We start from the raw sequence: 27,233 nt of genomic DNA, 5'->3' as shown, positions 1-27,233 counted from the left end.
AGCTTTTCTAGACGTGCAAAGATAACAATGAACTAGTTATGACGAAAATAAAACCACACGTTTCTCTTCAAAATGGTGCTGAGTGAAGATAATTCGATTTTAGAAGCAAAAGTGGTTTCGTCTACATTCTGCCGCGTCCATGTCCGATTTCTGAACACATCACAGTCCCTCTTAAGTCAATGTATTAGAAAAAATGTATGATCATTTTTTATTATTTATTTATTTTTGATTTAGAGATGGGATTTAACGCAGGGGCGGAGCTAACCTAGTGGAATGATGGGCCGTTGGCCACCCCAAAATCTTAAATAATCATAAAAAAGAAATAATGTAACAGTTTATCAAAATAACAATAAATTTCATCAGCAATATATATTTGCATGCTTGACTGATTTTTAGCGTATTTTAATAAATTACAGAATTCAACTGCTCCTTCCAATTTGACTTATTTTACCCGAAGAGTATTTTCAAAAGTACAATGTCCTTTTGTTCACTTCAAAGGTAAACAAGAGGGCAACCCGAGCGAGACTATTCTGATAATTGGCTCTCATCAGCGGTCCTCATATTGTCGAGCCCTCCGAGCTCGGCAAGGATTGTAAATTATTTGCGCGTTTGCTATTCCCATTTAGCATTTAATTGTATTTCCAGTGCCCCGAGAGAGCAGCACGCCTCGCCATTTTTTTAAAGCCCCATAGCCCGTACTTTTATGATGATGATGATGTCTTCGGACGAAAAACACAATTACTCGCCGTGAGGCTCCACCTGACATTCGGGGGCGAAAAAAGCTAGGACGTCGTCGTGAACAGTGGAGAGAAATGCAAATGTCAATCGACAACGAGCGAGCTCTTGGATTCTGCGACTCCTACTTCCGATTGTCCTCCATCGCTGACCTACAAAATGAGAAGCGAGGATAGATGAGGCTGAAAACATGACGCAAGCAAAAAATAAAAAGATAAATGAGTCTACGCTAGCCTCGCTCATGAACACCACTGTTGGGAAAAAAAAAAAAAAAAACTGGTCTCAGCGTGAAACATGAAAATATGCTCGTGTTGCGCTGCAAATATCTGGACATAGAGGAAGCGCCCCGATTCTGGCAAACTAGGTCATCGCATTGCGGGGGAAGTCTGAGAGCTACATGTGGACTCCATTCTTCCTCACCTCGCAAATGCAAACGGGATGAATATAAAAACGCTGAAAATGATTTCGCACTCGTCAAAATACTACGAAAAACGCACGTCAGGGATTGCGTACCAAAAATCGTGTACCAAAAATATTACACTTCCAATTATTGCGTTGACTTTTACATCTATTTATATCTAATCACCTTAAGGATTTTTTTCTTTTTATTAGAGTACAGTTTCTCATTCTCGTACTTCCTCGAACGTCTTCACTTTTTTTTTTTTATGACCAGACGCGCAGCTCACATTTTCAAAACATCCTTATATAAGAATACGACCATCGCAATACCGCCGTTTTGAGATTTTCAAAGCTCAAGTGGTAACTGTTCGTCATTTTTTTCCTGAAATGAATTGCCGTTGTCATGGCAACCTCGCATCATATCTCTGGTCTGCGCTGACATTGTGTTGGCAAGGGCGCCCTCACGTTGCTGTCGTATCTTCTCGAACGTCTTGACACGAGCCGGCCATCTTGAGAGCAAGGCCACGCCTAAGTAAGACAAACGTGTTTGTTCATTGCGTCATTGTGGTAACTAAAATATTTTTGAGAATATTTTCGTAGCATTCCGTCTTTCTTGGAAAAAAGAGATGGGTAGATGAGGTCCGTTGGGCCCAACAGACCCTTCGCACCCAGGTTGCAGCCTGTTTGAACTACTCCCCTCCGGACGCCGTTATAGAGCTCTGTACACTAAAACCAGCAGACACAGAGACAGCTTCTTCCCCCAGGCTGTCGCTCTGATGAACTCACACCACTCTTAGAGTCTCAGAGTCATTACTGTGCAATAACATCCTGCTTTCCACACCTTTTTTGTTTACACTGTTTGTACTATGTGTCCTCTCTGCATGCATTGCAGCCTGGTCATCCTAGAAGAGGGACCCTCCCATCTGTGGACTTTTCTCAAGGTTTCTCATTTCCCATAGCTGGAGTTTTGAGTTTTCCCTTGCCCTCTTGGGAGTTTAAGATCTGGGGATGCTTGAGAATATCTTTCGTTCTTCACATGTGCTGAGTGTTGTTGTTAGTCACCTAAATGTTGAACAGAGGCTGTGATTTACCGAAGTCAAATTCCTTGTTTGGCACGCTCAAACATGGCGAATAAAAAACTCTTGAATCTTGAATCTTGAATCTTGAATCTTGAGCGGGCGGGCGGTTCCGGTGGCGACACCCCCCCCCCCCCCCCCCCCCCCCTATCTCACTGAACACACTGGCCTGAAATCTGCACTAAGCCTCGAGCGAGCCTCACTCTGTGCAATCCTCTTACTCTCCAATAGCTTCAAATTAGCGCTCTGCCTTTTCACTTTTTGCCGGTGGCGTGTGGAGAAGAAAAATGTAATGCGGCCGGCAGATTTTTTTTTTTTTTTTTTTTAATTAACTTCACCGAAGGGTTATCCTTGTGCAGAAACTTTTGATAGGACGACGCAGCTAAGTGAAACATTAACCAGACATGGATGCATCACTTTTTTTTTTTTTAATTTAAATGACTTTATTACCTCCTCCAAATCCTTTCATGCGTACTTTCACAGACAGCGAGCGGCATGTTTACTTACGGCAGCAATAAAGTGCTCATTTGCATTTTTTTTTCGACAAGTTGTCAAAGCAGATGTAATTGCAAGTGAAAGTTTCCATGTTTGGTGATGAGGCCTCAAGTCTGCCCGCTGGTAGAAGGAGCCATGGGGGCGGGGCCAAAGAACAGGCAGGAAGTGAAGCGCTGTGGACGGCAAGATGGCAAACATTTCAAATTAAAAAGACGAGGGCGGGGGTGCGGGACAGGTTTTAAAGATACACCGTGCAGGTGTTTCAGTTTTGGGCCACAAAATGGCTGCCACTGCTCTGAGATGAGCCAAATATTATAAATAATTCCGCTACCGACCAATTTTGTCAAGGTTGTTTTTGTTGTCTTTGCACCGTTAGATGTCTGGGCGCCAACATTTTGCATTTCTTATTAAGGCCAATTTTTGTCATTGCTTAGCCACCTCCGCTTCCTCTCGATGCATCGCAAATGCTCTTGTTGCATTACAATGAGGTTGTGTCAGCGGAAAAGCCCGAGTTTTTGTTTTCCGCGGTGTCGGTCGGCCTCCGCCCGCACTGTTTACATCTCAAACGACGTGCCGAGGCTGAAGCTGCGGGGACGTTTTCAAATGTTATCATGTTAGGCCATAGTTGCCGGTTAAAGTAACCGTGGCGGGAGCAAGTAATGAGATTAAGGCGATGTTTTTGCTGTTTGCTGTCTTGTAAGCTCTTGTGTTTTTGCTGTGCCTCCGTAATGGAGCCATCCGTACTGCGTGTCAGAACGACCTATTTTGTGGGGGGGGGCTTTGATTCATAATTGTTGTGTATAAATGGCTTAATAAGACATCCAGTTAAGGATCTCAATCTGGTCTTTGACACTAAATATATATGGAACTTTCTACCCGATATTTTAAAAAAAAAAATGGAGGACATTTTTCGATGACTCATTCTACTCCACTGCACTGTAGCAAACCTTTTTTTTTTTAAAGCGCCATCCCTCCTGCTCGCTCCTTTTGATGGCCTCATCTCTGTCCACTTGGGCAAAGTCCAGCGAGAAGGACGCCAGTGAGGCAATACACGAGCAAAAAGAGGACGCAAAGCTGGCGCCAGGCAATCTGCCATTTCCTTTTTTCTCAGCTCCCCATTACTTGCTCGGGTTCCCGCGGTCTTTCCCGCGCTCCATCTTGTCGGGAACAGCTGTGAGAGGAAATAAGGAGCAAAATGTCAGCCCGCTCCCAACAGGCCGGCTTCACGCCTGCTGTCAAGTCATCCGTCCCGCCCCATGCGCTACGCAGGAAGATGAATATCTTGGGTTTGGTCATTTTCATTCAGCTTTCAGCCTCGATGGCAGCCTATGTCCCCCCCCCCCCCCCCCCCCCAGCTTCAAGTCCTCAAATAACATTCTATTCTGTCCTGTCCTATCTTGTCCTGTCTTTTCCTGTGCTAACTTACCCTATGCTATGCTATGCTATGCTATGCTATCCTACCCATGCTATGCTATGCTATCCTACCTATGCTATGCGATCCTGTCCTGTCTTGTCCTGTGCTATCCTACCTATGCTATGCTATCCTGTGCTGTCTTGTCCTGTCTTGTCCTGTGCTATCCTACCTATGCTATGCTATCCTGTCCTGTCCTGTCCTGTGCTGTGCTATCCTATCCTATGCTATCCTACCTATGCTGTCCTATCCTGTCCTGTGCTGTCCTATTCTATCCTGTCCTATTCTGTTCAGTGCTGTCCTGTCCTATGGGAGCCTACCTATGCTATCCTACCTATGCTATGCTGTCCTATGCTATGCTATGCTATGCTATCCTACCCATGCTATGCTATGCTATCCTACCTATGCTATGCAATCCTGTCCTGTCTTGTCCTGTGCTATCCTACCTATGCTATGCTATCCTGTCCTGTCTTGTCCTGTCTTGTCCTGTGCTATCCTACCTATGCTATGCTATCCTGTCCTGTCCTGTCCTGTCCTGTCCTGTCCTGTGCTGTGCTATCCTATCCTATGCTATCCTACCTATGCTGTCCTATGCTATGCTGTCCTATCCTGTCCTGTGCTGTCCTATTCTATCCTGTCCTATTCTGTTCAGTGCTGTCCTGTCCTATGGGAGCCTACCATGCTATCCTACCTATGCTATGCTGTCCTATCCTGCCCTATGCTATGCTATGCTATGCTATCCTCTGTTCACCTGTTTTTGCTGCTCTTGTTCAGCCTCCTGCACGGATGCATTTTGTTGGGGCTGGTGCCCAGTGAGGAAGCTCCCAATGAGCGTTGAGGAGGGATTAGCACGTCTTTGCCTTCATCTTCATCGCCTCACGCCAGAAGCTAATGCTTCTTGACATCTGTGAAAGTTTTCTAAATTTGTTGACAGGGAAAAAAAAGGGAAAGAGGAAGTACTACAGTGCTTGATGTTGTTAGTTTTGGTTCTGCGTGCTGAAGACATGGTGACCAAAGTTGGTGGCAGAGCTAGCCTTAACATCGTTGTCTCCGCTCTGCACTATTGGCTTTGAATGGTTGCTATGTTTGAGTACGATGGGGAAATTTTCATTCATGCGTTACCATTGACAAGGCAAGACATGAATCCATTTTGTTTACCTCCCTGCATTTCTTTTTAGCAAAGCTCAGCTCTCGTTTGTAACCCATCGTATCGTCCTTGGAGAACGCGTCATAGCTCTTTTGTGCCTTGAATGAACCTTCAGATCATTACATCACCACCGAGTAGTGCGACTCGCTTTTTTTTTTTAATCCTGATAAATTCTCTTCCCGCCCACAACTGAGCTGTCATGTCATTTAAGAAGCCTCACGCCTTTTTCACGGCTCAGATCCTACCTAGCTTGATAAGAGGACTCATTCTGCCGATCTGATCTTCAAGTTTCTTCTCCCTTTAAATGAGGGCATGTGCCACCTGCATGTTTCTTTTGCTAGCCGCACATTTGAGAGCACACCACACGCGTTGGTTCTCATTTTCTGCTCATTCGGGCTCCTTTTACCGAGCTCACTCACTAGCGGCGGACCCCTCCCTCTCTCAGCACCTCCGACATAGCGGTCGGTTACGTAACAGATAAGCGAAAGACGGGCCGGAGGGGATGGAGGGAAGGTTCAAGGGGGTGAGAAAAGGGGAGGAAACGCGGCGGGAGGAGAGCGAAACCTACACGCGCTAAGTAGCCTTTGGCTAAAAAGTTTGGGGTCTAAATCTACCGCTCTGTCCTGGTGTTTGGGTTTTTGTCTCTTCACATCATTGCTTCAGCTTGATTTGCGGTTCAACGGAGAGCTCTGAGCCAAAAAGCATTTATTTAGACTCTGGCCTCTCCCTGCCCCCCCCCCTTAACCAGCGGCGGGCCACCCAGACCGGCATCCAGGAATCCCTTTGGGGTCACTGCAATGGGCTGAGGAGAGATAAAAGCAGCACAATCAACTGGAGTTGATTCATTGCGACATTTCAGACTACTGAGGCACAAACTCATTTTACACTCGTGGCCACGTTTACATCAAGATGGCTACGGTATAGTTTGATGTGGTTACAAAAGCTTTGGCTCCATATTCAATCTGATTTTGCAAATATTTCGACCGCACAATGACCAGCAACTTACAAATCCGGCATGGGCGAGGAACTGGATCTGTTGGCAGTCGACTGGTAGAACATGAATCCCGACCGGACTGATCCGCACGCCGTGTGATGTATTCACTTTGCACATCCACTACAGACATGTTCCGTCTTTCATCTCCCGACTTGATCCGCCTCCGCTTTTTTTTTTGATGTGGAAGACCTCAGTCCTGCGAAACGACACACGGGTTCTCGCTCTCCGGGAAAGGCCTCGCGTCAAGGACTATCCGACACGGCACTTTGCATTTTCTGTTCTCCGTCTTTGCTCTCGTTCATCAACCCTTATCCTGCCAAACGCTCCGAGGCACAATCTGTTCATTTCATCAAAGCAGAACAAATTTAGAGTCAACTGTGTTGCTCTAACCTGCGCTCTCAAGGGTTTTATTTCCCACTTGCCAAAGAGCCGCTTCGGACATTGTACAAGGTGTTGCCTTATAGCATCGGTGTCAAACCCAAGGCCCGGGGGCCAGGTACGGCCCGCCACACCATTGGTTGTGGCCCCCAAAGACAAATTGTGCATCGACTTTGTATCAATACAAAAATTGCTAATTAACTTTACTTGGTTTGCGAGCTTTTTTTTTTTTCTAAATAGCTGAACAGTTTTTCTTCTTCTATGATTTCATAACTAACGGCGGCCGCATTGTAATCATAGTTTCCCTCGAAAGGCCATTATGACCATCAATGGCTTATATTATTTTCAGTATAGGCTACACGACAAGCTGATGAATAACTACTTTTCGTAAAAACTGTTCAGAAAGTTCAAAAAGATGAACATTAGTAAAAATTGCTAACAATATCTCCATTTTTAAAAAGTGAAGACGATTTGTAATGACACAATTTTGATGCAAAATTTGTCTTCGAGGGCCACACAAAATGGTGTGGCGGGCCGTATCTGGCCCCGGGGCCTTGAGTTAAACACCTATGATATAATCATAATGCCCCTTCAAAGGACACGATGACTACAATGCAGCCCTTGACAAAAATTTCCAACACCCCTGCCCGTATAGTCTCTTAATTTGCTCCATGGGGAACTTCCCCGTCCCAAATCTCTTATTTTTCCTCAAGCGTTTGTAGGATGCATCGGCAGGTCAGCATGGTGATGTGAAACCAGAAGACTTAATGACTAATCTAATCACGTACTGCTTAAATATTCATGCAGATGTTGCCAGTCTCGCCCGTTTGCCTGGCATGTCATCGGAAGAGTTAATTGCAAATGTGTGTCGCTTGTAATTGCACGTACCTTGCATATATGAGAGCCTCCTTCTTCGGCATGTATACATTGCCAGTGGCATGTTGGCGTCGAGTGGCTTTCAACCCACGCAGAAACGTTAGTTTGCATCCACGTTGAAAGAGAATGCAAATGAGGCCAAGCTATATAAAGCTCGTCTGCCTGTACGGCACGTTGCGCTTGTTTCTAATATTTTGGTTGGCTTAGCTTCATGATGGACGGGATATTAGAACAGCGCTCAGCAGGACACCATGCACTTGGAACAAAATCCCCCGGAGTGTGTAAAACACCGCAAACTAAAACTTAAAAGCAGGTGGACGAAAGGCAATTAATTGAGTGAAAAAAACGGAAAATATAGTTCGTTCCTCACTGCAGTGATTGTGGCCTCGTCTAAACTACTGCTGCTATCTATTCATTTAATTTCCCCACGTCTGTGAAGGGAAATCATCATAAAAATATTAATCTAGCATCCTCCGGCACAGCAGGTCACATTGATTGGTCTGGCCAATGGCGCCGGAGCTAATTGAACTTGAGCAATAAATATTTTCATCCCCTTTTTTAGCGGGTGGAGGCAGTTGGAGTCGTGGTGGGTGTGAAATCGCCGTCATTATTCTAGCAAAAGGTCGGCGTGGTTAGACTAAAGGTCAGACAGAGCTATACTTGCTTTATTTGCAAGGACGTGCAGCACAAATTCATTATGAAAATGGTCAGTGGTGGAGAAAGGCAGATTTCCCTTCTATATTTGACTTAAACAAGACACGTATGGTCTCCTCGTTATGTTCTACTTTTTCATTAATGCGTAAGAAATTATTTTTTTAAACAAGACCAAAGCACTTTAATGTTAACCAAAAACAAAAGTGAGTTGATCTAATTAAAGAGAATTGTCCACCTTGGCCACCAGGGGGCAGTCTGTCTTGGCGCCTGTTAGCTCCTTGCAGAGGATAAAGAATGAATGACTGTGAGTGCCCTTGTTTTGAATTACAAATATCTTCACCGGTCCTACGTTCAAATATCAGATGCTTAAAGAGTTACATATGTGGTGTATTAGCCGTAGGCTAAGCTACCGTGCTAAAGGCTAAGCGTTGTGGTTGTTTTAAATACAAATGATGCGAGTCTCCTTGTTTTCCTTGGCACGCGTTGTCTTGTTTACTTGCACGTCATGTGGCCTAATTGCCACAAAATGAGTCCCCCCCCCGCTATTTCTAAACCAGTCTTCATCCTCAATGTGGAATTAGCGTTGATTGCTAATTGAGTACCGCGCCGAGATCCCTGCTTTTATCGGTTGGGGGACTCGCAAATTATGAAACTCGCTTTGTTTGACAAGCAGCCAGAGCGTCGAGAAATTCTGTTCTGAAATCATCTCGCTCTGACACCACGGGGAATGAAGATCTTTACCCCCTCTCCCTTGTCTCCGCCTTCTCCTCCACGCGCTAAGGTGGGTGTTGCCAGAAGCCGAGCGGCAGGTGTTTAGCTGCGAGAGAAAAGTGACACCACGATGATGCTACTCATCGGAGACGCCACGCTTCATTAGGGAGAGAACACGCACACATATGATCAGAACCTAGTAGGGGGGCAAAAATCATCGCAACAAAGCAGGTGGTTGGACGCGGGGAGGCGATGGGATTCCAATTCCCCGTTCCCCTTGTAGCAAAGTGACGGCGTTGAATAGGGAACCACACACACACAAAACCGGTAAGTGTGACAGGCTCGGGACATATGGCAGATGCCGCGCACGCGGGTTGTTAATTGACAAAATTAACTTCCCTGACGGTGCTCAGCACGTGCGAGTCACATGTGCACAAGACAGACTTTTGGGTGGACGTCAACGATAAAGTGGGCAAATGGTAGCACTTTGTCTGGCAAACTAAATTATAGCTTCGGAGATTTCAATGTCGTATTTAAAAGAACTTTCGAACGCCCCTGCTAGCTTAATATTAACGTATAGTTGAATAAATACGAGTGAGTGAGTGACAATTAGCATTGCTGGCTGTGGCGTGATAACCTTTCAAGCGACAGATATTTGAATACAAATGGCGGTGCAGCACTTGTAGACAGACAATATGCCAATATTCACAGGCATCAATTCTTGAAGTGACCAGTCTTCGACATTTGTCTAAATATTTAAGTGTTGAATTATGACGCGGAAACAAATTTGACTCAGCTGAGAAATGTGAAAGGTTAAAAAAAAAAATGGGCGGAGTTGAACAAATAGAGTTCTGGGAGTATAGTATGGGCTCTTTAGTATTTGGCCACTAATAATGCCACTTTTATTTGTCAACCCTTTTGGACCCTTTTCATCTCTTCTGGTTTTTTTTTTTTTTTTTGACACCGCCTCCTGCTGTTTGCTCCCGCGTCGTCACGTTAGCGCTCGCTGGCTGTTTTTGCACCTTGTTGCCTTTCATCATCCTCTCCTGCATGACTGCCCTCCTCTGCCCCCCCCCCCAGCTTCCCAAGCCCCCACTGTCTTGCTGCGATAATTAGTCAGCACTGAAATAATACAGCCGCCAGAGAATAACAAGAGGCGAGCAAAGGGCTGAGCCACTCCGGGATGAAGGAGGACGACGAAGACGAGGAGGAGGAGGAGGAAGAGGAGAATTCCGCAGAGAGAGGCGGAAGTGTCAGCGTGTTTCAAATTGTTATCAGTCCAATGTTGGATGATGAAAGTGTCAGGTAGCTCCTCGCTGCGGATGTTGCTGTGTCTGTTGTTTGATGGCTTGCTAGCTCTGCGGCTATCGTGGCTAGCTCTGATTGCAGCCCTCCGAGGAGATAACAAGGATGTTCTTCATGTGGTTAAGTCGAGAACCTTATTTTTTCAACCCCGAGAACTTCAACGGCTTTCGAGGCGGAACCGTCCTCGTTTGCGTCAGCGGTAGTTGAAACGGTCAACCGTCTTCAGATTTTGCAGGGGATAGTGCCGTGACGCCCGTGGCGGCGACAACACGGCAGCAGTGGCGCCGTTTTAAATCATCGCCTATTTATGTTTTTTTTTTTTCCTTCACTTTCTGAAAGGCCCTAAGGTGCAGTAGATGCCCTCAAAGTCTTGTCGAAATAGAAAAGTGTCAAGGAAGTGCGTTGAAATGATCCATCTTGACTGAGATGAGCTTGGTGTGTAGGCTAGAAGATAAATTTAGCTCAGGTTGTTCGATGAGTCTTGTGCATACATGTACGTGTTTACCACAAATCAAATCATCTTGACAGAATTTTATTTTCAAGGCTAAACGCGCTTCCTTTCCTCCTTAGATGGTTTTCAGAGCTTTCCAATTGCTGCTGTTCTGACTTTAAAAATGCTCTCCTGAAATCCGCCAGGCCGACTTGACTCTTTACCCCTTTGAGGACGGAGATGTCATTCTTCTGAGATGGTGGCTTTAGCTTCTCGCTAGCTCACGTTGATGTTCTTCAGGTTTTGTGCTGGAGAACGTCACTGTTTCTCAGGTTTTAGTCCAACACCTGTCTGGACTGGACTGGACCAGTGCGGGATCGTCTATAAAATCCAGATCCTCTAGCTGAGTCAACTAGATCCACTGGATTCTCATTTCTTGACTCTCAGTTGTTCCTCTCATGATCCAGTCAAAGGCCGTGAGGAAAATTAAAAGCAGAAAAAAAGATCATCACCGCCTTGAAGTTTGCCAAGCACTCCTTATCCAAGACGTGCAAAGCTTTTTCAAAGTCTGTTTTTCCCTGCAATCTAATTAAGTGTAATCGAGTGTTACGATTTGCTATTGAGTCTCCTGAAATGAGTTAGACTTAACAGATTTTCAATCACAGGTCAGCATCAATTATTGACTCTTGCGTCATTGCTCTCGTGTAAACGTTCCTGTTCCCGCTCTGTGTGTTACAGCTGGGACAACTTACATCTTTGGCAGAGGCGGGGCCCTCATCACGTACACGTGGCCGCCCAATGACCGGCCGAGCACGCGGGCAGATCGGCTGGCGGTGGGCTTCAGCACGCAGCTGAAGGAGGCCATCTTGGTCAGGGTGGAAAGCGCCAAGGGACTGGGCGACTACCTGGAGCTGCACGTGGTAAGAACAAGTCTCAGTTTTGGATTGCTGGAGGGGGCGGGGCTTAAATCGATGCAAAAGCTCAAAAGCGTTTGCAAATGTTTGAAATAAGCTTATATATTTTATTTTTTTATGATTTTATATATATATATATATATATTTATTTATTTTAATTGATTTATTTATTTTTATTATATATTTCAAATAAGCTTATATTTGTTCCTTATGTACAATTGTTGCCCGCCATTTGAGTTCTGAGACTTTTGATTTTTTTATGTACCAAAATGATTCGTTGCAGATAAACTGAATCTGTGAAAATTGCTATGGATAAGCAAAAAAAAAAAAAAAAAAAAGGTATCATCAGTGGTATTTATGTATTCCTGATACGCAACACTGACATGGCAAGGGTCCAGACTGATTAACACCTCGTTCCATGCCCAGCAATTAGTCTCGTTCGTCCGACTTTATTGCTTTCATATGTTACGCTTAAAGGTCATTTAAAAGCAGCGCTAATGACAACTTGAAATGACAATTAAAGGGAGAGACGCCGGTGGCATTAAACGCACCGTCGCCGCCCTCGATTGTCTCTTTGACCCCTGATGGAGCATCAATTTGAATTCCGGCTAGTAAATAATAGTACAGACCATAATGAGCAAAGCCGACGTTGTTCAGGTGAGTTATTGCTTGTGTTTGCCACACAACTTAATCTTCAGATTGCTATGGAGCAAAAAAAAAAAAAATCGTCTGAAAGGATAGCTGAGCTGCTGCCACTTTTATCTTCCCCCGTTAGTCATTAGTTCACCTGACTTCCTGTTTTACTCTGTCAAACGTCAGAGGCTCATTTATCCCCTCGTTTCTACCCGCCGCTCAGTCTTCCACGCAGGCGGGTGCCTCGGCCCGCCTCCTCCGCTCCCATCGCAATTACGTTTCATTTGCCGCCGTTCCTCCTGAGCCATTCCCCTAAATGACTCCTTTCAGCCGGCGCCGGGTGTTTGGGTCCTCTTAATTATGCTTTTAAAAGCACCAACGTCGGTAGACATTGGCTTTGACAGACTAGCTAGCTAGCTAGCGTGCGGCGTCAACTCCTTGAAGGGGGACATTTTTACAAAAGTAATCATTTTGTTTTCGTTTACACTATGTCACCGCGGACCAAACAAAATGGTGAGAGAACGTCCGAAGAACGTACCGGCATCTGTGTGTAACCGTGGGCCGAAACATACAGCGGCTTTTAGCCTCAAGCTAGCGAGGTTACCATGGCTGCCCGTGACACAGTGATTACTTTGATCGCCGCGGTCCGACGACAAGTCACATAAGTGCTTCTCGGCTTTCAGTGACGCCTATAGACTGCGATCCACTTCTAGTCAGGAGAGTATGCCCGACCTCCAAGATGGATGCCTTCCCGTTGTGATAGAAATATGAGCACAGGTGCGCGCAGCTGATAGTAGCGCACCACCGCGATAGAAAGTCTTCTTATCTGTTTCCCATTATGTGCTCCTCTTCCTTTATCTTTGTCCTCTTTCCTGCCACTCTCGCCTTCCATCACCGTCCATTTACCTGACACTGGGACTCTCATGGTCCTCATGTTTGCGGAGCACGGTGACGATGGCCACCAGGGGCGCTAGTGAGTCGCAAAAATGCGGTCTAGCTTAGATCGGCCATTTCATTACTTTGTGTTTTAGCTCAGTCACTGCCCTGCCAAGTTCAAATGGACTTTTGGCGTCTGTAGTCGTCAATGAGAGTGAATGAGTTGAATCCGTTCAGAAAAGTCAAATTTACAATTTAAACGAAGCTATATTACAAGCAGGATCAAAGCTAAAAATGAAGGTTTGTTGGTTAAGTGTGACGCACGGCGGGATGGCTCGACAGCAGTCCGCGTAATTCCGCATTCTCGGCTCAACAGGAAGCGACGGGTGATAGCCCCGTTGTCGTTTTTTTTAAAAAAAGAATTTTATTCTGTCTTAAATGACTCGTATGAGCGCACCTCTGGGGCAAGCAGCTCGTCCCTTTTTTTTTTCCTCTCTAATATCGCCTTGACGTTTTCATTTTCTTGGCCTCGGGTGTGAGAATCTTGGAATGCAAATCGCTGCGGACAGTGACGTCGGCGGGCGGGATAACGAAATGTCAGAAAACGTTTTTCCAAAGGCTTTCGGAACCGAGTGCTTTTAACGTCAACTTTTTACAGTGTTGGCAGCAATAAGTAAATACGACATTTTAGCCCTTGCCTATATGTTACCGTAGCAACATCGTGTCATTTGACACCTTATCGTTACCATAGCGACCCTGCTCCATTGCAAACCATCCAGCAAAACTTACATTTGTCTTCTAGCGTTAGCTTGTCGTTAATTTTAAACACTTCATAACCGAAACCTGGAAAAATAAAAATGCTGCTACTTTTTTATGACTTTTGGCTTCCTGCCGGCCCGCCGGGGAAGTTACGAGAAGCCCTCTTGCTGTTTATAAACAACTCTGCACTATTACAATGCGGGCGATACCACACTAGAGGGGCCTATTTGTGGCTTTGTGGCTTATAAGCAATAAATAGGCCATGCTGGCTTTTTAATATGAGCGCGAGTACTCCTACTTGCCTGGGAACTGTTGACACGGAGTGTTTTATTTAGGTAGTTGTTTTCACTCTCAGACCAAGTAATAGGGCGGGCGATGCGGGTGATTTTTTTTTTGCATAAAGAGATGAGCCATTGATGAAAGAAGCAAATATCCCAGTCGTTCACTTTACGAAGCCCTCGTAAACTTTGGAAAGGGCATGATGGATGGGCTGAGGAAAGCTGAGGCGCTTCCGCCACATTCCGCTCGCACTTTGCAAAGTGGCGTCGTGCTTTCTGGCTTCTTGATGTTTTGGGACGTTTGGCGCTAATGAAGGCGGGCGGCGGCGCTCACGCTTTGCCAGTCATTACGTTTAGATGCCCGGCGGGAAGAGTCTCATCTGCATTCATGGGCGTAGGAACGCCTGACTACTTCCTGCTCATAACCTTAAATAATGGCCGAATGTCTCCTGATTGACCGTTTTCACCTTCTTCGTCATATAACAACCGGTAGATTGGTGACTCGTTTTTACGTCCATTCATTTTGAATGGAGCAAGAAGCTAACGGAAAACAAATCAAAATCTGAAGTGCGTCACTAGCTGTTATTTCCATTTTTTTTTTCAACAGTAATACAATTAGGCTTTCGAATAGCACAATCACTGGCGCTATTCACTTCCTTTGGAGCCGTACCAAGCAGTCATTTTCAGCAAAAGCCAAAGTACCTGCCTGACGTTATTGCTGCGTGGAAAAAAAAAAACTATTGAGTTTTCCGCCTGGGTAGCATTTTTCTTTGCTTGTTTGTTAGCAAATCTCCAATTTGAGCGTGTTCTGATTACCACACACATTCTCTTTCCAGTTTGTAAAAAAGGACGAGCACTGAGACGAGTCAACCACGTTTGTAAAGCATGCTGAGAATATTTCGGCCTTATGTTACCTTGCAATGAAATCCGCGTTGTTGACACCAAACCATGATTAAAAACATGTCATTTATGCAGAAAAGGACAGCAACAATGTGCCGCATACATATCCAATCCTTCACTCCCATTGACGATTATAGACGTCAAAGATTCGATTTCAGTGAATGAGTTCATTAATGCTTTGCTGAAGGCCTAAGACAAAAAAAAAAAAATGCCGTTACAATTTGTCAACATACGTTTAAGGATCTTTTAAATTGCTGAATCCATCTTCAACGTTGAGTTGACGAGATGCTCGATGCTTGTCCTTGCTCAAAGTCTCGATACAGCCTGTGAAAGCAAAGTGGTTCTGGATCAATATGCTCTTAGTGTCATAAACAAGACCTGCATGAATCCAAACATGCCTCTAATAATCACCCGTGAAAGGCGAAGCAAAACACGAAAAGCTTCACAAGTGAGCGCTCGGTCTTTTCGATAATTCTTTACAAACGCTTATCAGGCATTCAAAACTAAATCTTTGAATTCTTTGTTATTTTTGGAGCTAGTGACGCATGAATGGAAGTCGTGTTTACAATGGCGAGTTACGTCGCGCAATTTCGCCAATGTTAAACCTTTCGCCCGACCGCTAAGCTGCAAATAATGTTCACTCGCAGCATCGCTTGTATTGCTCTCATAAATCTTCAGCCCAGGGACTTTTTTTTTTTTATGTATTTATCTTATTTCGCTCTGTGTGTGTTTGCGTGCCCGGCAGCGCCGAATGTTGCTGAGGTGAAAGCGTTCAGAAGCTTTATAATGGCCGAGGCAGGATCAACAAAACAATCCGCGTTCATTTTAGCTTTAGCAACAAGCTATCAGACAACATCCGGGTCACGGGAAGTCACGTGGGTTCTCGTTGATTATCTTCAATTTTAGATTTGCTTATCTGCAACATCCGATTCAGACCTCCAGAAAAGGTCCGCCCACCAAATATTTCAAATTCGACAACGAACTCCATGTAAACTCCAACGAGTCCTGCTGCCTTTGTGCTTCTGCAAAGCTTCCACTTTTGGAGAGGTCACCACGTTGAGCCGTTTCAAAGCATGTCCTCCACGCCAAGTCGTTGAGCCGCAAGCGTGTTCACTTAAAGTCCACTTATTTGTTCCACTTAGACAGGGTCGAGTCCACTTTTTAATTGGGCTGTAGTTAATCCCAGCTTTCTTTTTGAGCCACTTTGAGTGGAGTCATAAATGGATTTTTGGACGGCTTGTGGCACAAATTGCTTATACTGTTTGTGTGTGTGTGTGTGTGTGTGTGTGTGCGCGCTGCAGAATTCAGGTTTCCTTCACAGCAAGGCAAGTGTTGCAATGTCAAAGCAGCACGTCGAGGACGGGATACTATTAATAGATGCCGCATTTAGAACACACACGTTTGAATAAAAGCTGACAGCAGGCAGGCAACGGCGATGTCCCGATCCGGATCGGATCGCGAGTCCGCAGGTGCGGCGGGGTAAAAGAAGAAGCAACGTGGGCCGAAAGTGAGTTTGAGATGATGGATGAAGCTTTACTGCTTCCAAGAACGCTTACAATGCACATCCTGCCTGGAAGTGCTGGCGATGGAGCTCTCATTGAGTTTCCCAAACATTCACTCGATGGATTTAGCAATCGTATTCGTAAGTAGAAATGTCATGTGTCTTTTGATAACGCGAGCGCACACAACTCGGAGTAACTGCAATGCTTCTGGAAACATTTGGCTTATTTTCTTATTTAATTTTGTCAATATTGCCAGAAGTAGTGAATTGCAATTTGTCAGCTTTGACTTACTCTTTGGTTTTGCTTTTCCGTCCACTAGCTGAATGCTAACGCTAAATGCCGTCTTCTGTTGCGGAGTCATGTAGTCGTTCTCCTCGGCGAAGAACAGCCTATATTAGTGCCGCACTGATGAGCCAAGAAGAGTTAAAGTGACCATTTGAATTCGGCATAATTTGAGTTTACGTTCTGTAATTGATACATAAATATTAATATAAATGCCATTAAAAACAATAAATATACAGCGAGAGCTAGAAAAGACGGTCCGTTCTGTGCCATTTGACTCCGTTCTTTTCTTTTTCCCGCCCAACCTGTATCTCTGTGCTCCAGATCTGTCAAGTCCATTCCGGTGAGCGTCGGTGCTCTGTCACTGCGGCTACGTTAGCCTCGTCAACTTACGCAATCCGCTTCCCTTAACTGTGATTAATAGCCAGTAATGAGCTCTTTGATTGGCACCATTGTACATGTGCACTTTATAAAGTCCTGTCTCGGGATCAAATTGAGCGGCTAATCTCTTAAAGTGCTGCTCGGTGTTCGGGCTCCCAAAATGGAATTTTCTCTTCTTGATTTTCTAGACACTGGCTACTCACTTTTTGCGCCCCGCCCCAACTTACATTTATTTATTTTTTTCTGGCAGTGGTAGACGTGAATTAATTTCAAAACCCAATTTGAAGGAAAGTTATAGATGGCTATCTTGACTTTCGGGTCATTAACTGGACCAAGAATGTCGATTATTTTGATGATGTTTTGCTTCATACTTGTTATGCCGACTATTAAATTAATGACCGTAAGCTTGAAAAGGTGCTTTGATGGCCTCCGCCACTGAGCCTGATAAAGATAAATTACAGCGCATTGACATTTCCATGATGGCTTTTTAATGGCTTCGATTATGATGAGTCCTCGATGGCAGGTCAGGACGGTGAAGGGTCCGTGGACTGACGTGGCTGCCGTTCATACGAGCACAATTTGAGATTCCTCCCAAACTGCTGAGCGTTCCTTTTTTGAGAAACACCAATACTGTACATTTCAATTGTAAGCATGTATGCAAAAAAAATAATAACTGTAGTAAGCTTTTTGATTTTCTTTTTGCGATATACCAACTAGTGTTGCGAGGGTAGCCCGGTGAGAAAGAAAAATATCCTAATCTAGGCCACGAGCTGCATTCCATTAACTCTGCCTGCCAAGCCTTATCCATTGATCTGGCCCGATTTGAGAGACTTTCTAACTTTATATATATATTTCTTATTCAGTTTGAGGAGCACGACACGTGCCTCGCCGATTTGACGGATAAAAAGATGGGGGAAAAAAACAAAGATGAAAGTGCAGTATTTAGGCACAGCCCTGAAACAAAAGGCAGCGTGTGAGTTGGGGGGGGCAGTTCCGAGAGATGGATGTGATTTATTTATTTTTTTTTGCCCTGTCAGGTCTTAAGGTTTACAAAATCAAAACTTTCCAAGACCAGGACTGATTATCTGACTTTTGGGGCCGTTATTAAATTAATATTTTCCACAGCTTTACTCCAAGAAAGCAGCTCACAATTTAGAAGGAGCAACCCGTGAATGAATTTAGTGAAAAAAAAAATCCACAAACCGTGAAGAGAAAATGGAGCCCAGTGAAAAGTTGTACTTGTGTTTTGAGCGCCAGAAAAGCTTTCGCTCCACCAAGGCTCCTCTTATGCATCTCCCACGCAGTACAAGTTGACCTGGAAAAAAAAAAAAAAAGCCAGTGAGCGTTATTTTGCATCCTTAATTAAAAGTGTCGCTCCTGTCCTGCTCGGGTCCCGAACCCCTCGGCCCGGATGACAACCATGCAGAGCAGAAAATCTGACAACTGCATCTCGCCGCTCGCGGCGTTATCTCCGCCTCCTTCTGAATTAACTGTCTTCATTATCGCATCCTCGCAGACACTCCTTTTCTTTCTCTATCTCTCCTTCCTCCCATCTCTGTCTCGCTCTTCCTTCTTTCTGGCACGCCCGCCCTAAAAGTAGGACAACAGCAGAACGAGAGAAACGAGCTTTTTATTTTCCTTCTTTTTTTTTCAAAACGGTTCCTCCTGCCCACATTTGAAATGCTTTTAAGCGTCAGGGCCCCGGCGATGATGGCGTTGGAGCGATGGCGGGAGCTTATTACATAAGCAAAACGCGAGTGGAGGCTTGGCGCCGTCACGCAGAGGTGGGGTTGAAATGCGGCCAAGCTAACACGGCCGCATTTTCCGGGGCCGGGGCGACACCACTCGCTTGTAAACATAGACCCTGCTAGCAAATCGAATATTCTTTCGTCACCACCAACGCTAACGAACGATTAGCATACTGCTAACTGTTCATATATATGCGAAATGAAAAGCATCATTTTGGGGAAAAGCCCGAGCCACTTGACAAAGAAAATTGCTAGTAGCATCATTGATGACATCGATATTGAGGAAAAAGGCCCAGAGGAAAAAGGTGCTATGGGAGATTATTTGAGCCGCATTGCAGCATCCACTTTCATTTAATCCTGCGCTACTTCTAAGCAAGTACTCGGGTTCCAAAAAAAAAATAATAACTTTGTCGAGACACATAAGCTTGGAGTGGCGCCCGAGAAAATTGGTTTCTAAAAAAAATTCAAGATGAAGTATGATTGAAGCGATGCCAACATGAATGGGAGAGGTTGTTGACATGCTAACGGTTAGCATTGGTAGCTCCAGAGGTGGAAAACATGGACAATGTAACAATAGTCACAGTCACATCTTCTTCTCTATGAAAAATGACTAATATTAGACTTTGTACAAAATTTTATAGTTTGCCTAGAGGGGGCGTGAGAGAGAGGTACTTTATTGATCCCCGGGGGAAATTCAGGATGACCATAGTTTGTCTTATTCATACTCGGAACAACTTGGAAGTCAGAACTTCCATTGAGATGGGCAGGATGATATTGTGTGGTTATACTCCAACCTTCCTGGAGGGCAAACTCTCCCATGGTTGCTTTTCACCCCTTTATGATATTCCAAGTTATATTTCCATGCTGCGGAACGGACAGGTGCGCAACGTGTACGTTTGCAAATGTTTTTCTGCCAGGCGATCCGTCTTTTCTCAAATCCCCCAAGCTCGTCTCATTCGATGCCAGCACAATACACGGACGCAAGGGGAATTTTTTTTTTTTTTTTGGGCAGCTAACCGTGTGTGCATAATATTACCGTGGCAAGATTTATGACTCGTATTGGTGTATTTTATCGAAGGGTGGAAAAAAGAGGTGGTTAGGCGCCATCTCCGATGCACAAAGTAGACAGGAATGGAGTAGAGCATCCACCGGTGCTGATCATGTCCTCCATCACTTGTCCGCCACACAGCCAGCTCGTTAAGAGGCTACGATTTAGCGAGTCGGAGTCCGCTTTGGGCAAGATTGCACTCGGGGTTCCGGCGGACTGATCGGCAAACACGAGCCGAGACAGCCGGCGGAGAAGAAGACGTACGAGGCCGTGTCAGAAAAGTAGGGATGGGGAGATGAAGACCTCTGCGGCTTTCATTATGGGCTGTCTGATGCCGGCGTGAGATAGAGACGCTTCTGCGCACATCGGGTCAGGACTCCAATCGCCGGCATCGGCCGAGCGGCGGGAGGAGAAACAATCTGACGCCTTGATGTGACGCTGATGGAAAGGACCCCGGCGGCCTGAAAACGGACACTCCCACCCGGCGCGGTGTATTTTGGCGCGGTCCTTGAACACGGCATCCTCTCGTCCATCTCGGCGCTAACGACGCCGCGGTCTGATTTTTACGGCCGCGCGGCGCACGGCGGGCCGAGCATTCGAGACGCGCTGACCTGTGCTTTATGGAGAATAATGGCAGCAAAATGGTTACATTCGCCATTAATGTTCCCCCGATGAGCGTTCATGTATCATCGGATTGGGGCCCTCCCGCGAGAGTCGTAATGTTGACGGAGAGAGGTGGGAGGAAGAAAAAAAAAAAACATCCATCTTCCCATTAATGGCCAATCAGCTCTGCAGGGAGACCTGCTGTGCCTTTTGTCTTCCTTGTTTTGCCGAGCGCCGCTAATGTGGCACCTGTGGGAATGGCCACATCTACATTTTATGAAAGACTCAAATGTGGAAGAATAAAATAAATTAGTTTGCATTTGCATCCTTTTGATGTGCAATGTTTCCATGAAGGCCGCCGCCGTCACACACGGCAAGGAATTTCCCATTTGTACGTTTCTTAAACACGACCCACGGGGTGTCCGGACCTTTAACACCGACAAAGGAGCGTTAAATGGACTCATCCCCATTTTTAATGGTCGTCTTGTTGGCGTGCACACGGATGGCCTTGTCAGATCACCAGCTGCGACAAGTTGTCGCGTATTGCAAATTGTTCCTCTTCACTGGCGTGATCACAATGAGCCCCCCGTGAGCTCGTTCTGGCAGCCCGGAGGCTCAACGCTGAGCGGTCCATGGACCATTAACTCCTACAGATCCTTGTCTGTTGCTTGGGTCTAGCTTGATAATGTTAGATATTGATATGGGGAATAATAGCACACACACACACACGTTTCTATTGTGTGTGCGTGCGGGTGTCTTAGCACTTTGAGCACCGCTGACGTGAAATAACGCCAACGGCAATCCCAACAACGGAAGCCAACAGTGACGATTGACATTAGGGACGGTACTGAATGAACAAATGTAACGTAGATAAATATGCCAGATTGTAGCCAAAGGCTAATTGTCATCTCTAGTCCCTGGACAGGTTGATATAACAGTCAAATCGAAATAAAATGTATAAATTAAACCAAATCGAAAGTAATGAAAATAAATAAAACAAAATGTATGGATTGAATTCAAAATAAAAAAGTCATATAAATCAATAAAATAAAACGTGTTAATTAAATTAAAAATAAAAATTAACTAAAAACTGTCAAACACAAGCATCACAAACAAAAAGGGCAAAAACATACTATAAACAGAGGCAGTTGGGAGCATTTCGTGACTAGAAACTCCAACTTGGGCTCATTCCATATTCATTTAACAGAAGTATTAAGAAACTTCATAAAGTTTCATAGAACAAAACAAATACATTTTCAGATGCTCTAAAATATCAAATATTACACTCCATAAACATTAAAATGGTGTCATAAACCAAAACTAAAAATATTCATTGCGTTTGGCCCAAAATAGGTTAGTTGGGTGAAACTAACTCATGTTGTACTGCTGCTCACTTTAAAAAATGGAATAAAGAAGAAAAACATCAACTTTGGGGAAATGAAAAATGGTGGGAAAATGTGGTCGTTTCTTTGTTTTTTAGTCAGAATTGCCTGCCACTCAAAATGTCCTCTTTATTTAAAAAAAAATGCTTGGCAATTCAATATTTACCGATTCCTCGTCCCAACTCGCTGTGTCCCGTTAGCATTTTCACGTGGTCCGCGATGAGCTAGCGTTGCGATCAGGTCGCGCAGGCTTGTTGCCGTGCGATGCACGTTGACACGCGCAGACAAAGACCGAGCGCAATGAATATAAATGTCGGCGTTTATCTGCCACATGAAGAGCCATTAAGCGAGCAGCGCGGTTATTTATACACCCAAACAGGATGTCATCCGTCTTGATGCAGCGGCGGCGGCGAGCGGGGAGGACGCAAAAAGGCCGAAAGGCAGACGGGACGGACGATAACAATCAACGGGGGCCAGCTGGGTTATTATTTATGCTAATTGGGCTTTGCAATTATGAAAATGGAGAAAGTGAGACCTTTTGAGTCATTCATTGACAGCAAAACAATTAGTTGTCGTCGTGTCGTTGTTTTGACGGCTGCAATGTGACCCCGCGCCGGGGGAGCTTTCATTTGCCAATTAATTGCAGATGACCGGCCAGGCCAATTCCTTCATTTGTACTGTTTGAGTCAAATATGCAAATGAGGCACTTATTGACATGAGCGTTGGCGAAGAAAACGGCGGCGAAATTGAGGCACACCAATTTGAGAGTCCTCCTGCGCTCTAATTAAGTGAATAATGAACTTGGCCCAGGGGAAGTTTGTTGTTCTTTTCTGGCTGAGGACGGTCGCAATCTTCCTTGCGTCCTCTGTTGACATTTTTCCCACGACGACATCCTGACACGCGCTCCAATTAGCTTCATTGTTACCCAGAATGCATTCGGCGTCAACTGCGTGACTGTGATCTTTGTCAGGTGCTAACCTTTACAACTCAAGCACATTGGCAGCTAATTAACGCCAACATTATTAGCATTTGCCTGACTTTCTCGTCAACTTTCTCTCGTTGTGTGTGTGATTCCTATGGATTAAACAAAACAACCTGATATGTTTCAGCGTCAGCGGGTGGTTGCGCGAGACCCAGGTGTGTGTATATATATATATATATATATATATATATATATATATATATATATATATATATATAGATAGATAGATGTATTTTTTTATATATATTTATAAATATTTTTTTTTTTTTTACATGCGGATTTTTTTATATTTTACCTTTTATTTTGTGTGTTCTGAGTACTCAGCGCTCAAATTTCAATCGAGAACAAAGGCGATTATTCTCGTTGATTTTTTTATTTTTACATATATATATATATATATATATATATATATATATATATATATATATATATATATATCCGCCACCCTTTGTGGAGGTGTGATGAGAAATGAAAGAACAACACAGCGGGCAGCCAGCAATTGTGTTCTCCTTATCCATGTTTGCTCAGTTTAGCGCGGCGCAAATATTAGCTGCTTTTCATTCGGCGGTCTCCCCGCTGAGCCTCACCGCGACGAGGAAAGTTCCGTCCGAATGATCGTCGTTCGTGAGATGAGTTTTGATGCAAGCACTTTGGTAAACTTTTTATTAAGTAAAGCTCCGATACGGCAGAGAGGAAAGTTTTTCAAGTTTAAAAGGATTCCGGGCTGTTGTTTTTGTTTCTGCGGCAGAGTGACAGGAAGGCAGATGGAGCAGGCGAAGGGAAATGAGGCAGGGAGCGGAAAACAATGGAGACAGAAAACACTTTCCTCTTGATTTCCTGCAAAGGTCACAGTCATTCCTTTCCATTTCAGCCACACGACAGAGTTGAAAACGCACGGCTGGCCCTAAGCTACCTGCACTGTTACGCCATCAAAGTGTAAAAACATCAAAAGGAGAAAAAAAAAAAAAAAGCGAAAACAAGAAGTCATCTCCCATTTGAGTTTGTTGTGGTTTTATTTTTTTTTTCTTCTCTCAACGAGCTTCCGCTAGCCTGACAAACGCAACGTGCAAACTGGAGATGAAAGATGACAAGGAAGCGGGCTTCATCTCCACATGTGCCGCGCTCCCCAAAACAAAATAGCGCCACTGTTATGGCAATCAAAGCGCCTTCGTTGTCGTCTCGTGTCGACTCCCACGAGACACCTGTGAATTGCGCCACACGCGGAAATAGTGAAAGCGAGCGCCTGCTAATTATTTACGAAGAGATTGCGCACAACCGGAAGATAGCGACGAATCATGCCACTGTTGGAAAATGGAATTTGGAAATAAGTTTGGAGCTCCAAATTAATTACAAGGGATTACGGAGACAATAACGAGAGGACTCTAGGGGGCGTGTCTCATTTCTCTGGTGCCTGACAACTTGTCATAGTTGAAGTAGTCGTTTACGCACATTCTTTATCCTCTGCGAGGAGCCGAGACCCGCTAAAACCGGGTGAGACGTCTATACAGATGTCCATGTAAATTTTACATTGTAAAATGTATCCATCTCTCTTTGGCGCCCCCTGGCGGCCATGTGTGTTTACAACTGACCGATCTCACCTCGGTTTATTTGTATTTCGTGTTTTCTTTGCTGCCGCGGGACGGAAGGCAGGCAGATGGATAACGCGCTATTAAGATGCGGAGATATGGGCCGGCGTCAAGGTGACTGGCACACATGGCAAAACACACAAATGAGTTGGCGGGGAGAGAACGCAAGCATCCGCTGGCTCGGGTCTCCACGCCTGCGACCAGACATCGTCATTTTCCCATCAGCCGATCGTCGCGACATGGTCTCTTTGCTTCCTTACGTAACGGCGCCGTTCCGGAATGGAAGATTAGCCCGATGCCGTTCTGCCGGCAGCCGACGCCTCGGCTGTTGTGCGCCGCGAGGCACGGCGGCTGCGTACTGACAGGATGATAAGATGCGGCGGGCCAGAATTACCCTCGCCGAGGAGATGCGGGGAAACGATAAGACACCGAGACGTCAGGTTCACTGAGTGCACTTGGCAGTTCTGACAAAAATATTAATCGCTAAACTAAGAATAGCCTTAAATCAGACAACTGGCGTTAGAGAGCTAGCTTGCGCCGTCGGCTAATGAACGCGACGGCGCTTTCCTCTTCGGTTGTTTCGGTTGAGCTCAACCTGCCGACATCTTCACTTTCCAAATTGAATTGTGGTGGCAATCCGTCAGATTTAATCAGGCCGGAAAAAAAATCACGTCCTCGCTAAACCAAACCAGAAATCAATCACGTCCGAAAATTTCTTCTTTTAGTCCTTGCCAGAAACGGAGGTATGGCAGCGCCTCCAAAAAATCCCCGAAGGATCATCAAGGTTTCTGAAGCTCCTTTTAATCAGAACATGTTTCTGTCTAACCCTCGGACTATTTCTCTTCCCGCTTTGCGCAATCGTTGCGAAATCTCCGAGGACGCACACAAAAGCCCGTAGCTTGCTCATTCTTATTCCATCCTTAACACTGTTTTTGTGCAAGGTCATATTGGAACTTTTTTGACGGGAAACCACGTAAGGAACATTGCGGAACCCCCTCGCGGCACGACCGCTTTTTCATTTCATCTGAAGCGGATTTGGTCGTAGCTATTCCTCGTAGACACCTCCGGCCCGTCAAGCGGCGTCGAGACGCTTACGTAGCGCTGGGCCGTCTCAGAAAAGCTCCGGCTCGCCTCCGTCGGAATATTCCCGACACCGGCGCTATCACGCTAGGAAGAATGCTAATGTTGCAGAACTCAAACGCTCATCTGCCACAAAGCTGACGGAAGAGCGAGTTTGACTGATATTTACAGTTTTAATAGCGCGGATTGAATTAATTCTCCTGCCAAAGGTGTTGTGATTCTTCTAAGCTGCCTAAGCGTGAAGGGCGCTAATGGAGATGATCCCGCATCAAGGATTTTTTTTTTCTATTCTTGCAGCTAAAAGGTATCAATAGCTGCCATTCGATTTAGAATCCGCGTGTCTCGCTACTCCAACCCCTCCCCCTTCTGGTCATATTTATATTCATGTCCCGGGATGGGTATTGAGTTTCAGCGAGACTGCGGCCGGGGTAGTTCATAACATAAATCTATTGATTAAGTGGCTCCCGACTGTAAGCGAAGTAGCACTTTGCCATTTGAGCCGTTCGGCCCTCATCACGGACTGAGATCATTTGTGCCCGTCAAGCGCTGCTAAACGGAGAGCCATCTTGGTGGGCTTTCATCCTACGGTGGAAAAATGGATCCAGTGTCTACTGCTTGATATAGGCGAGATAGATCACTTCGCTATCTCTTCCCACTATTAAAATACAGCAGAAAGTTTCCGGATAACCCAAACGTTATATTTAACATTGAGCCGATGGCATAGTCAAATCGTTACAATCAATCAATCAATACTTGGAGTCATGCCGTGTGACAAATGTATTTGAGATGGGAGTAAGACTGGCCCCAAACAAAAGATTTTTAAATATGAATGTTTGCCTCTCTCGAGCTATAAAGGACCAGTGACCATTGACCCGCGAGATGCGGACGTCGACGGGCCCCGACAAGCTCACCAACTCTTGAACCGGGAAATGTCCCGGAAGCATTCGGCGAATGCGTCGGCGGGGTTCCCAACCAGAGCTGACCGCAGAATAATAAACACTTTTATCTGCAAATAGGGATTAAGATGCCCGTAATTCCGCTTGGGATGTCACCGTCCATTAACGTACTGTACAACCTCTGTGCTTATTTACTCAATGAACGTGCTCGTTATGGTTCCGTTAGCATCACGCTGCTTTAATTTAGCTACTAATCCGTGAATAAAGGGGCAGCGCGGCAAGGGAACCGTCTCGTAATTCACCTTGGAAATGTGAGAATATGGAAGGCGGAAAATATACACGCTACACGGAATCGATGATGTCGCAACGCTTCCGGAGGACCCCTCCACCCCTCCCCTCTTGCAAATGAGTTTGACCTTCCGTGTGCTAATATGGCTCATAATCTTTACACCAGTGCAACCGAGACGCCGTTCCGCTTCCGCAGCTCCCTAAATGGCTTTGACCTTTGGTCCGAATCATGGCAGGAAATGGCGAGGGGATGGAATTGTTTGTGGGTGGGGGTGAGCAGAGAGTTGCGAGAGACTCAAAGCGGCGAGCAGCTAATAGATGGCAAAGGTTAGGGCATGCCCCAGCCACCTGAAGAATACTCTGCATCTCAACAATTCTCAAATCGAATATCAAGCTGATGCAACAAATCCGATTGAATCGTAGTTGAGTATTTCTGGATCCGATTTGAGCTCCGATTTTCAAGACAAATTGGTGTCAGTACCTA

The 27,233-nt window shown here is 45.2% G+C and overlaps 1 protein-coding gene across 9 annotated transcripts in view; it reads left to right on the top strand.

Moving 5' to 3' along the window:
- Positions 1–27,233, top strand: part of nrxn2b (neurexin 2b) — a 243,218-nt gene that overhangs the window by 199,048 nt on the left and 16,937 nt on the right. For all 9 annotated transcript variants that reach the window (XM_088392174.1, XM_088392166.1, XM_088392112.1 and 6 more), the window contains one exon: positions 11,350–11,531. In XM_088392174.1, coding sequence (XP_088248300.1) covers positions 11,350–11,531 — 182 coding nt within the window. The remainder of the gene's footprint in view (positions 1–11,349; positions 11,532–27,233) is intronic.

Source organism: Syngnathus floridae, chromosome 1, assembly GCF_059516105.1.
Source record: "Syngnathus floridae isolate MCC-2025c chromosome 1, RoL_Sflo_1.0, whole genome shotgun sequence".
Taxonomy (NCBI): domain Eukaryota; kingdom Metazoa; phylum Chordata; class Actinopteri; order Syngnathiformes; family Syngnathidae; genus Syngnathus; species Syngnathus floridae.
The sequence above is the reverse complement of the archived record's forward strand: the minus strand, read 5'-3'. Positions and strand labels throughout refer to the sequence as shown.